Below are 13,074 nucleotides of genomic sequence, written 5' to 3' on the forward strand. Positions count from 1 at the left end.
GTGAAGGCGGATTTCAAGCAGCTTCCGGGACAGGATATTTATACCGTATCAGGAAAAGGGAAGATGGCTGAAATTTTCAAAACCATCAAACTATCGAAGTTCCCGAAAAAATATCTCGTCTGGCAGGCCATATGCACGTGTGGTCTAAACAGCGGCATTTTCATTACTACGGGAACCATCAATCAAGAGATCTACGCCTAAAAGTGCCTGGAAAAGCGGCTGCTACCATTCCTAAAGCAACATAATAGACCTGTGCTGTTCTGGTCGGACTTGGCGAGCTGCCACTATGGGAAAAAGGCAATCGAGTGGTACGATGCGAACAACGTGGTACCCAAAGACCACAACCCTCCCAACAGCTCATAACTCTGCCCTATCGAACGGTATTGGGCTTTGGTCAAACGGAATCTAAAAAAAACTAATAAATCCATGGAAAACGAGCAGCAGTTTGAATCTAACTGGCGTTCGGCGGCGAATAAGGTCGATGAGACCACTGTGCAACATTTAATGGAAGGGGTTAAGCGGAAGGCACGGCAGTTCGGATTTGGCAAACCAAAAGAATAAACGATCATTTTTTCCTTTAAATATATGAATTGAACTACCAAAAGAAAAATAAGAAAATTTTTGGAATATGAATTTTAACTGAAAGAAACGATTTTTTGTCGACCAATTTTTGCGCGTTCTAGTCTTTATTTGATATCCTGGATCTGAGATGTGAATCTCCTTTATCAATCTATTTTGCAAAAATAGCGTGAAAGCTTTTTGTACAGCCGTAGTCAAAGAAGAAAGTCGATTAAGAGAATCGATCATAGCAGATTGAACCTTTCGAAATGTTCACCGAGAAATAGATTTTCAGATATTAATGCAAGAATTCTTTGAATTGTCAAATCAATGTTGGCGCCCGTAGAGAATAAAAGAACTATGATGATGATGATTATAAAATTTTGCACGGTGAGGAGCAAGTGCATTCTTAAAATGCATTTATTTTGCGAACAAATACTTTTAATAAAAATCTGGCGAATGCTGTGTTTGAAGAAAACGTAAGAGTAAATTTCAGCTATTCTACCATTTGGAAAATAAAAACATTTTAAGGTTGCACTCATACACACCAATTTTCTTAAATCTTGTTCGGTACTTTTTTTTGCTGGATTTGTTCGGTAAAATGTAATTTTTACCGAATTCTTTGTAAAAAAAAAATTGTACCAATGTTCCACAATCAGAACTGCTGAATTTACGTAATTAACATACATTTACCGAAAAATGTAAATAAAATTTGCGGATCTAAGCTGTAAAAGGCTGCGATTCCGCAATTCTGTAAAATTTTTGACGAATGTACTGTAAAAATAATCTTTTACAAACAGAATCAGCAATAAAGTACCGAATTCTGTAAAAGTTACTGAACAGATTTTCATGCTGTCAAACTCAATATTGGCTGCCATTTCGATGTTGCGTGTCTTTTGGTTCTACGTTATGAAACGTAAGTACTTTACTTTTAGCTAGATTCCGGGCAATTTACGCCGAAAATATAATTAGTATTACTTCTAGGCCAATTTGTTTCAGACGTCATCGACGTTAGGCATGTCCTCATCTACCGAAAAAACTGTATTTTAGCCGAGATTTTAGCACGGTTTGCTACTGAATCGATGGAGTCCGGGTTCTTTAATGATTTTTTTTTCAATTTTCTGTATGAAAGAAAGATGAAAATGCCTCTTCAAAAATATATAATTAAAAGGAATGAATATTTTGGTTTGGTGAAAGAAAGAAACAGTTAATTAATCAATAAAAATTAAAATGTTTATGATTTATTATGAAAATAAAGTACAGTCGATTCGGTAAAAAATATACTGAACGCTATGGTAAACTTTACTGATCTTTCAGTAAAATTTACAGTCCAGGTTAGTAAATTTTGACAGCCCACAAGCGACGAAAATTTACAGAACAGATTGTAAATAAAAAAATTACCGAATGGATTACCGAATGTTCAGCTGTTCCATATTCGGTAAAAAATTACAGTATACTGTAAAAAAATCTTAGTGTGTATAAATTCTCATCACTTTCGTAGTTCTTCTATTTTCCACGGGAGCCAACTTTAATTTGCCAATAGAATTCGTTAATAATACCAACAATCAATACGAAACTATCGGTTTGAAATTGGCTCACTACTTGACTAGCCTATTGGTCCCAAGCAAATCGATTAACGTACACCATTCTAGTTGAAATTCTGGTACTGCACTATGTTTGTTTTGATTCTCCATGAAAGTTTGACAGATAAAATGAGGGGTGCATCGATTAGCTTGGGATTTAAGGTAAGGAGGTAAGTTTGTCGTCGTTCTGACATCTGCCAGTGAGACTAGTTTGTTCCAAAACGACACCTTTAATCAGACAAGTATCCTCCATACGTGCTTAACCTTATTTTCCATATTTTTCAGTTCAAAATTTATGTTTCCACTCCATATCATCCTCGTTCAGCTCCACTTCAACGGAAATCTCTATACTCTGTCGGTGAAACTTGTTGACTCGTTGATGATGCCTTCCAACAAACCAGGAACGGCTCAGCAAAGGAGTACAAATGATTTATAGCGCACTGATCAGCCAGTTCTAAGCTATCAGCAATTTTGATCTAATGAATTCTATGAGCATAGTTAACGACAATTAATATAAGCATAATTAAGGGGAAGTTCACCGCTTCGAAAAAAATAATTACGTTTTGATTTTTCTAAAAATATTGAAAAAAAGTATCAAAAATCTAAAAAAATCACATTTTTTCTAATTTTTTAAAGAAAATTCACGTGCAAAAACATGTTTTATAAGTCATTATGGCATAAAGTTGGACTCAAAAAACCACAAAACATCAACTTTTCGGTTTTTCTGAGAGTCCAATTTTTTTCATGATGGGATAGAAAATTTTTTTTTGCATGTAATTTTTGACAAAAATCTAAGGAAGAAACTGATTTTCTTGGATTTTTGATAATTTTTCCCAATATTTTTAGAAAAATAAAAACGTACCGAAAATATTTTTTTTATTTTTGGGCCGGTGAGCTTCCCCTTAATAACAATGATAAGACGCAAATAAAAAAAAAACATCAATTTACATAAATACGCGATGAAGTGAATCAATCACCGAAACATACAAAAACAACAAACATACTAGAAACCAGTCACGCCGATGAAAATAAGCAAAGATTTAAAATGCTTAAATATACTTAAGAGAGAATACTTAATTTATATAATAACTAAAGGGTTTGTGCAGGGTTTTTTAAATCAAGATATTGCAACACGCTTAACATAAACTCACTGATATTTTAAGAAGCAGTGAAGTACATAGAATTTCAAATAAATTCATCTTCAACTGAAGATTCTTGGCCTAGGGGAAGGACAGCTCCAAGTATCGGCATCAATACCGATGGTGGAAATATTAAATATTTTAATATGTGTGATATATGTGAATCTTATACTTAGTCTGACAGTTGTTTGATTGTGTTTGACTATGTTTGGTTTTAAGTGTACATTTGACATTCGTTTAATCAAAAATGGATTTCACACGAAAGGGAAGTCATTCCTTGATGATCTTGCTGGCCACCGCCACCGAGATCCACTCCTTGTTCTAATAAATTCGGTCGCACTTCCGTTCCCAGGAAATAGCCATTAATTTCCACGTCTGCGAATCAATGTACTGTCCTCCGATGGAACGGGAATCGACTGACTACGCCGTCCCCGTAAACGGAGTCCCAGAGTGATGGTTCCGTGGTCGTATTACTCTCGATTCGCCATGAGCCTGTAACCTGGAGAAATTTGCTGCTGGGGGAACGTCCAGTGTCGTTTTTATCATTAAAATCCGAAGCCGAAAACGATCAGAGCTATCAAAAACGAAAATCTAGGCAAAAATGATGACAAACAGAAAGCTGCAGTAAACATAAACAACAACGGTGAAACGTAATTGAATGTATGCGTTAAAGTTACACTGTTAATTTTTTTTTTGCTTTGTAGCTTTCCGCTTGACAGTTAATATCATTAATATTTATACTAAAATCTATAATAATTACCATTTTGTGCAATTTTTACACCAAATATTACTTCAGATCAAGTTGTACTTCCCCTAGTTCTTGGCCTTCTTTAAGTTCTCAGAATTTTCCTGAAGTTCACTGATTTGTTCACAGCAAATTTCAGTTAAGTTAAGCAAATTTCAGAGAAATAAGGTGAATTGCAGAAAAGTTCAGCAATCTCCTGGGAAGTTCTGAATATGTCAATAAAATTAAAGTACTTCAACGATACTCAGAGCAGTTAAGTTAACTACAAAGGGCTTCAGAGGATTTTATTTTCCCGTCTGACGATAATAGGGAAAATAATGGACGACAACAAACCCAACCTCGATTGCCCAATATATGAATATTTCACGTAAAACTGGCCAATACTGGCTCCTGGATGCAGTCGGCATTAATCCCTCCAAAAGGATCAGCTTGCGAACGCCACTCACCGGGAGCTATGATTTCCCCATTCTGATCAACATGATCAACAAAAGACGGCGATGCATATTGCTGTCCCTCGTATCTTTTAATGAAATTATGGAGCACAACGGGGGATTTAACAATGTTTTCAGCTGCTTTGGGATGTAGATGCAATGGCGCTAATAAAATCCTCCAGCGAGCGACCAGAATTCCGAATGCGTTCTCAATTCCAGAACAACATGTGAAAAGGGCATACAAGCTTTTTGTAAACAAACCTTTGTAGGCCCTTTTCTCACCAACCGAGGGTCGCCCACGCAAACCAGCAATATCATCGGGAAGGGGAAAGTGTCCCCTACCCGGTGATGTTAAAGGTTTGCGTTGGTGTCATATGGGTGGCGAGAAAAGGGCATAAGAAGGATTGTTTACAAAAAGCTTGTATGCCCTTTTCACATGTTGTTCTGGAATTGTCCTGCGTGCTCTTGAGAGCCTGAAGTTGAAATTTTCTTTTAACGGTTCCAGGTTCCTGCCAGGGTATGGGCGCATCAAATTTGCCTTCAATGGGAACGCAGCATCACCCACAATAAAGTAAGGTATAACTTCTCTATTGGGCAATGCATCCGGTTGTGGCAGTCCCAAACCTCCATGCAGTAGTCGGAAACCAAACGCGCTGTTGGCAAATACGCTTCCGTCAGCGTTACCACCATATGCTCCTATATCAACGGCAATAATATTATAGTTGGCGTCACACATGGCCATAAGCACCACCGAATATTGCTTTTTATAGTTGCAGTACAGAGAACCAGAATTCGGTGGACACGTTATCGTAACGTGCTTGCCATCAACAGCGGCACAACAATGTGGAAAATTCCAGCGGTCCTTAAATTCGCTACTGTACTGTGCCCACTTTTGTTCTTCTACCTCAGGCAAATACTCCTCCTTCAGCTCATCCCAGAGTACGGCTGTCACCTCTTGAGTTATTTTCCGGACCGTACAGACTCCTAGTCGGAAAAGCCGGGACATTTGAAAAATGCTGGAACCATGCGCCAAATACCTAGTCAAAAATATTACTAAATTAATATAAAACAAGTACGTTAAAGTTAAGTACGAAGTCATAAAAAAGAAGGAGTGTTTTTGATGTATATACCAACATTTGGTCATTCCTTGGCAAAAAGACAACTGCATCTTTTTATCCGGAAATAATCCCTTAAACACTCAATTACTGTAATTACAGCTGAATTTCTGAATAACCGATGTTGACTTATTGAATATTATTCTTATTTCTCAACTCTTTCCAATCCCCGTTTTTATGCCGTGTTAAATATATAAACTTAAGCACTGGCCAGACTGAGCAGTTATAACATGTTATAACGGTTGTCAAATAATTGCAACACAGAAATCACCATCAAGATAGCACTATAACATGTAGTCTGAACAAGGCATTACATGAGCATTAAAAACAGTCGACATTCCGGATTGACTGGTTTCCGGATAGAAAACTTTTCAATTCGGTGTTTGATCCGACCTAGCAGGATGTTGAATGTTGCTGGAGACATTCTCGTGCACCGAACAAAATATTCCAGATCTCGTTCCCTTATCAGCGGAAAAGCCATCTCATAAAAGCCTTCTGTAGCCCTCGTCTGGTTCGAGGGTCGTACCCACCAGCGTCGATGATTCGTTTGCTGGTAATGCTGATGTACGTTCCGGATATCCCGTACGCGTTGGATTGTTTTTAGCACCCGGAGAATATTCGAAGCCATATCTTGTGGAAGCAGTTGAAAATGTATACTCAAAATTACTGAGCAAAAAAAAAAGGTCAAACAGAAACCGTTCTCCCGCCAAAGCTATCATTGCATGTTGATGACGCGTTAACCGCGGCGGTAAATTTTTAGTACATGCCGCGACAATTCCGCTTTCCGTTGCCGTTCCGCTTCCGCCCCCACTGGGTTCGGCCCTTAACAATAATATATACACGGCGAATGAGAACGACTCAAATTTGAGTTTAGTTCACTCATAATCACCAAAAGTGCAGGAACTCAGCGATGAGTTAATTTGCCTGATGTTTTCCCAGGGAAAAATTCCCGAATTTGAGAAAAAGTAAAGATTGGATTCACTCAGTCTATCGCTGAGTTCCTGCACTTTTGGCGATTATGAGTGAACTAAACTCAAATTTGAGTTGTTCTCATTCGCCGTGTAATGTTATTAGAAAAAAAAAATTATATGGGGAAATCACGAAAATTTCATTGTTAAGATACTTAACAATCCCCCTTTTTTTATTGTAAATTTTCCATTTACCATGAAATTTACTGTTTTGTACAACATAAATCAAGGTTAATTTATTGTAGACGTAACAATATAAATCATTGTTAAGACAATAATTTTCGTCTTATTGTTTTTTAATGTATTTTTGTTATTTTTTCGGGCATTCGCTGAGTGACCTACGCTTTTAGAAATTTTTCCATAAGAATGAATAAATGTTTCTCATAACAGAGTAAAAAAACAGAAAAAGTTAATTTTAACGAAATTTAAACATTAAATAATATTGCATATTTACGCTCCTATGCAACTGTTATCCTGCTGTTTAGTTGTGTGTGAACTTGAAAGGCTGCACACAGTTTTTTCTTGACGCCAGGTTAAATATTGGTTACGTTTTTTTTTTTTTTTTTTTTTTTTTATGAGGAATTTATCAACTTTATTTTACTGCGAATCAAATTAATCGATCATCTGACCAGCGCTGCCATTTATACAGATTTATCTGTATTATACAGATTTTTTAATCTTAATACAGACCCGATACAGAATACAGATTTATCACAGATTTTTAAATTACAATACAGATTTATACAGGTTTTTATAAAATGCTTGAGAAAAAAAAATCAAAATTTATAAAAACAAAATAACTTGCTCGATTTTATCAGCGTACCCCCTTTTCTCCAAAATTAATTGTTGTGCTTTACATGTGGATTATGGGGATTTACAGTATTAATTGAATATTTCCAATATAAGCATGTATGTTAAATACAGGAAAAGTGCCCGAGCACATTAAAATGGTACAAATACAAGTACTCGTAAACATTTTACTTGCATTGAAAATGTATTTCGTAAGAAATTGCGGATTTTCTGATATTCTCCATACTGCAAAAATGATTTTACCAGCACTGGCGGGCCGACATTTCTCGACTTTTCGGTGTAACTACCACACAAATGATGTAATTAATTGTATTCATCTATATTAAAAATATCAAATAGTAATGAACTCGTGCACTTTTTTGCATTTAAAACTGCTTATCAGGAAGATAATGAATAGAAACTAAAATCTCCATACATTTTCAAACGGCTTCATATCACTCTTATAAATAAGTACGGACGATATCACAAATGGCGCAATTATATCCCGTATGGTTAGTACGATAGCCCGAATAGGTGGTTAAGCACTTTTTATGGTTATTTTGTATGCACTGTATTTGTAAAACAACAAAACATGATTAATTAAGAAAAAAATCGTCAATACAGAAAATACAGATTTTTTAATAGAGTGGATACAGATTTTTTATAAAACCACCTGGCAGCTCTGCATCTGACAGTTCGTCTACGCTACGATCGGTCGTGTTGTTTCGGCTCAATTATTTTTTTCGAGAGATCGCGAGTGATTAGTAGCAAATTTATCACCTCAGTGAATTTGAACAGTTTTGGGGGCTGACAGGAAGTCGTCCCACAGTGGAGGTCTCCCTGAAAAACTATTCCGGTGAGGGAAATTGTAATAAAAAGTGAACTATTATTACTGGACAAACGCATATAGACGCTAAAGTGACGACAGCCATCGCTGTCTGTGGACTCACGCCTTGTTAGGTAGAATTCTTGCATGCAAGCTTACCGTCGAAGCTTTTACGTGATTTGAACTGACGGTTGTACTCGTCTCGTCGTCGTCGGTTTCGATCATAAACTTACGTTCGGTGGTGTGGTAGATAGAAAGACAATTAAGTAGCTCCGAGCAAGGCGAGGGCGCGATTGATCGAGTGTAGTTTGATCTCCCCTCGAGTGTGATCGCGGACCAAGCGGCTCCGATTAACGATTTTCATCACCGATTCCCCCCAGCCATGTCGCTGGCGTGGGACTTCCCCCCCCCCCCTCCCAGACCCCGGTGGAGGTGGGGCATGTAATAAAATTGACGGGTCATACACGGGTGCGACGCTGCCAACATACATGGATCCACAAGGGCTGCATGGTGAAATTGTGGTATTAAGAATGGAATCTGCTGATACCGAATCGGGAAAGCTGCCAGAGCATCCTTTCTTGATTCGCACTTCCATCGAAAAGTGGATAAATGGCAAAATCGATGGTGCTATCCCCGAGGCCAGGGGTAAAACATACGCGCTCAAGGTCCGCTCAAAGAATCAAATGGAACGCCTCCTCGCCATGGATCAGCTTACCGATGGAACCAAGATCAAGATCACCAAGCATGTCAACCTCAACTCCGTCCGTTGCGTAATCAATTGCCCAAGCGTGGCGAAGGTTACCGATGACGATGTTCTGTCGTATCTCAAGGAGTAGAAAGTTACACAGATCCGCCGAATAACTAGGAAATCAACTACGGGAACCGAAAGAGAGAACACGGCCACAGTTATTCTGACGATCGATGGGACCCGCATTCCAGAGCACGTTGACGTTGGGTATCTAAGATGTAGAACCCGGCCCTATTACCCGGGACCGATGCTCTGCTTCCAATGTTTTGCATTCGGACACACAAGCAAGCGATGCCAGCAAGCAGATCAGACATGTGGTCAATGCGCTAAAAAGCACAGCATGAAGCAGGGGGAACGCTGTTCTGCCACCCCGTTCTGCCCCAGGTGTAACACAAATGACCATCCCATATCTAGTCGGAACTGTCCGGTGTATAAAACGGAAGACGCAATACAGCGTATCCGTGTTGATAAGGGGATCCCATACCCAGCGGCCAAAAGGATATTTGAGATGGCCACCGGAGAAAAATCTTTTGCTGGAGTCACCAACATGAGCAAAGACCAAGCGTTCGCAGACCTCTCAGCAAAGTTCGACCATCTCTCCAGCCAAATGGTGGAAAAGGATCGCAAAATTGCAGCACTGGAGGAAAAGCTGAAACAAAGTCCTACGACCACCAGCTCCACGGAAATTGGTGAACTTCGACAGATGATTCTGGACCTGCAAACGGAAGTACTTCGTAAAGACGAGCGTATCCAAGCCCTGGAATCAGCCATGAAACCGGTAAACCGATTGGACACCGTACGTAAACACGGGACCATTGAGGATTTACTCGTCAGAGTTAAGTTCCTCGAGGCCACCGTTACCAACAAAGATAAGGAGGTCGCTAATCTCCGCCTAGTGAACCAGCAGTACAAAGAACTCATCACACAAACCAAGTCACAGTCAAAATGCCCGAAACCATTTGGAGTAAGAGAAAATAAAAAACAGGAGCAGCAACAACAACAAACCCAACCTCAGCATCAGCAACCAGAAAAGCTCACTGGAACGAAGAAGAAGCAAACTAAGCCGACAAGCGACGCAGTAGACTCTAAGCGATCAAAAAATTATCACATGCCAGCATACATTTCTGATACCGAAATCGATCCCGAGGGCTCCCCCTCCGGAGAAGAGATTGTCGTCGACGGGCTGATTTCCTCGGAAGACGAGGGGATGTCCGTGGAGGGCAACCCTACCCCAATGGAAAACTAGACCTCAGCAGCCCAGTCCGTCTTATCTGACCCAGCGTAATCGAATTTCCACAACCTATCCATCAACATGCACCGTACATCAAATCCATCCTCTACTGAGGCTGGAACCAATCAAGAAGCAGAACGGACTGGATCTAGCTCAACTACCAATACCATGACATCCACTAGTATCACAACAACCTCCAACATACCGGATAAGGCCTCGGGTAGTCGGGGCCCTATCAGTGCGGACGCTATGGACCAACCGGAACTGGTAGACACCCCCCGACGCTTGTTGGCAAACTTCGAAGAACACCGAAACTTCATCATCCCGGTTAAGCCACGGAGCAGTCGAGGCCCCGTAGGTGCGGAAGTCATTCCTCCACCGGAACCAACGGACAACCCCCGTCACTCTATGGCTGCCGGAAGAGGGACGGAAAAGGGAGTACACTCCTATCCCCCTGTGGACAACGAGGGATCGAAACCAACTACAATGAATCAGGACGACGAGGAATTCAAGAAGGATAAGCCGTATAAGAACGACAAAGAATGTGGAAATAATGGGTCGAGTGATGACATCACATTCCCCCAACGATCTAGGAACGAATATCTTAACGAGAACGATAAGGAAGAGGAAAGAGTCGGTGGGTCGCGTGATAACTTCACTCTCCCCCACGCGGAAGCCGTGAAACCTCGCTTCGTCAGGTCGAGTGACAACGTCACGTCCCGGACACCTCAAACACCATTGCGTAAATTGTGTGACAGGAGAGCTGTTCCTGTTCACGCACTATCAAATGCTCGCGAGTACGATCGATGGCAGGCCAAGATCGGAGGGGTTCCCAATCCATTCGTTGGATCCTCGTCGAGTCCGGCCTTTGGATCGGTGGCCCAGACAACTTTGCCGGTTGCGGGGCCAGTTTTGACACCTTCTGCCGGTGGAGCTCTGCTGGGGTCCACTCCCTTCTGCTCATCACTAACAAACACCAAAACGCCCGGCCTCAAACGATGCCATATCAAGTCAGTTACTGGACAGTCGTCCCGGGACATTACTGGAGAATACCTTTCTCCAACCATCGGTCTGTCGCCTAGACCTGCATTTGCTTCGGTGGCTCATACAACTCTGCAGGCAGTGGGTTCAATCCTGACACCTTCGGCCGGTGGAGCCTTGCTGGGATCCACCCCCAGCTCTCCAACCTCGACTTGCTCCAACTCCACCACCAGATATGCCCAAATGCCCTCTCCAACCAAAAGTCCTCCCGTTCCTGGAAGACCTCGCAGCACCACTTTAGCGATCCAATGGAACATGAACGGATTTTTTAACAATCTCGGGGACTTGGAAGTTCTAGTTCAGAACAACTAACCCATGTTCCTGGCTCTCCAGGAGACCCACAGAGCCAACACAGGACAGATGAATCGCACACTTGCGAGCAAATTCCATTGGATCAACAATTGCAGCCAAAGCAACATTTACCACTCGGTCGCCGTCGGGATCGCTGATGGCATCCCATTCACTCCCATCAACCTTAACACCGATCTCCCAATCGTGGGAGCTAAAGTCGAATCCCCTTTTCAATTATCAGTCATTAACATCTACCTGCCACACGGGAAAATCCCAGACCTACTGAACAAGCTCCAACGAGCTTTAGCCTTAATCGACGGCCCTCTTCTACTCCTCGGTGACGTCAACGGGCACCACCCCTCCTGGGGGAGCCCCAAAGCAAACCCCCGTGGCTCCACTATAGCGGAACTCCTAGAGTCCCTCGACCTAGTGACCCTCAACGATGGCTCGAGCACCTTCGTTCGCGGCCAGTACGAAACAACGATCGACATCTCCGCGGCTAGTCCAGCGATTACTGGGCGGCTCCTATGGAAAACTCTCGAGGATCCAGCAGGGAGCGACCACTACCCCATCATCATCTCGCTAGGGGATGATCCTCCAGAGACCTCAAGGCGACCCAGGTGGCTTTACGCTCAAGCTGACTGGAAACTCTTCAACGATAATGTGACGCAGGCATACATTGACCACCCAGCGACGAGCATGGAAGAATTCATGGGGATCATCACTGAGGCCGCCAATATCGCCATCCCGAAGACCAGCCCCAACCCCGGCCGAAAACCTCTACACTGGTGGTGTCCCGAAGCGAAATCTGCAATCAAAGCCAGAAGGAAAGCTCTTCGTGCTGCGAAGCGCCTCCCTAAAGACCACCCAGACAAGGAACAAGCCACCGAGCTTTACCGCTCCAAGCGAAACGAGTGCCGGCAAATCATCAGGGATGCCAAGAAAAGTAGCTGGGAGGAATTTTTGGAGGGGATCAACTCCAACCAAACGGCGTCCGAGTTGTGGAGCCGGGTCAACGCCCTCAACGGAAAAAGAAAGGCCAGGGGGATGGCCCTCCGCCTCCAAAGCGGCCTCACACGAGACCCGCTCACCATCGCCAACGAATTGGCTGACTATTTTGCCTCACTCTCTGCCATTGACCGCTATGACAGGAACTTCATACAAAAAAACCACGCATCCACACAGAGCCTTGGCAACATTGTCATTCCGGAGGACTCTGTACCTACGCCCATCAACGCGCCCTTTCGGTTCGATGAACTAACCCTTGCACTATCCCGCAGCAAAGGGAAATCCGCCGGTCCGGATGATATAGGATACCCCATGCTGCAACATCTCCCGTCCAGCACCAAAGTCGAACTGCTAGACCTAATAAATAAAATCTGGATAGAGAACACCCTGCCAAATGAATGGTCCCACAGTCTGGTAGTCCCCATCCCAAAGCAGGGGCAAGTGGCCTCTACTCCAGAAAACTTCCGTCCGATCTCTCTGACTTGCTGCATTAGTAAAGTCATGGAACGGATGGTCAATCGCCGTCTAATTCGCTTTCTCGAGGACAACGACCATCTCGATCACCGACAGCATGCGTTCAGATCCGGTCACGGCACCGGAA

At 42.2% G+C, this 13,074-nt stretch overlaps 1 protein-coding gene across 1 annotated transcript; it reads right to left on the minus strand.

Moving 5' to 3' along the window:
- Positions 1–4,388: 4,388 nt before the first annotated feature.
- LOC135697868 (uncharacterized) lies at positions 4,389–5,462 on the minus strand. Its single transcript, XM_065217731.1, has 2 exons — positions 4,893–5,462; positions 4,389–4,664 (listed from the first exon to the last, which is right to left on the minus strand). Exons 1-2 carry the CDS (start codon positions 5,460–5,462, stop codon positions 4,389–4,391), a joined length of 846 nt encoding a protein of 281 aa, XP_065073803.1.
- Positions 5,463–13,074: the final 7,612 nt, after the last annotated feature.

The sequence above is a fragment of the Ochlerotatus camptorhynchus genome, unplaced genomic scaffold, assembly GCF_037179485.1.
Source record: "Ochlerotatus camptorhynchus isolate MF236.1 unplaced genomic scaffold, CSIRO-AGI_Acam_v1.1 ptg000078l, whole genome shotgun sequence".
In the NCBI taxonomy this organism is placed as follows: domain Eukaryota; kingdom Metazoa; phylum Arthropoda; class Insecta; order Diptera; family Culicidae; genus Ochlerotatus; species Ochlerotatus camptorhynchus.

What these genes read in the sequence shown, in the direction of transcription:
- LOC135697868 (XM_065217731.1), bottom strand. Translation starts at nt 5,462, where the DNA reads ATGTCCCGGCTTTTCCGACTAGGAGTCTGTACGGTCCGGAAAATAACT. An exon ending in GGACAATTCCAGAACAACAT is followed by an intron (nt 4,665 to 4,892) that starts GTGAAAAGGGCA and finishes TCTGGAATTGAG; the next exon opens with AACGCATTCGGAATTCTGGT.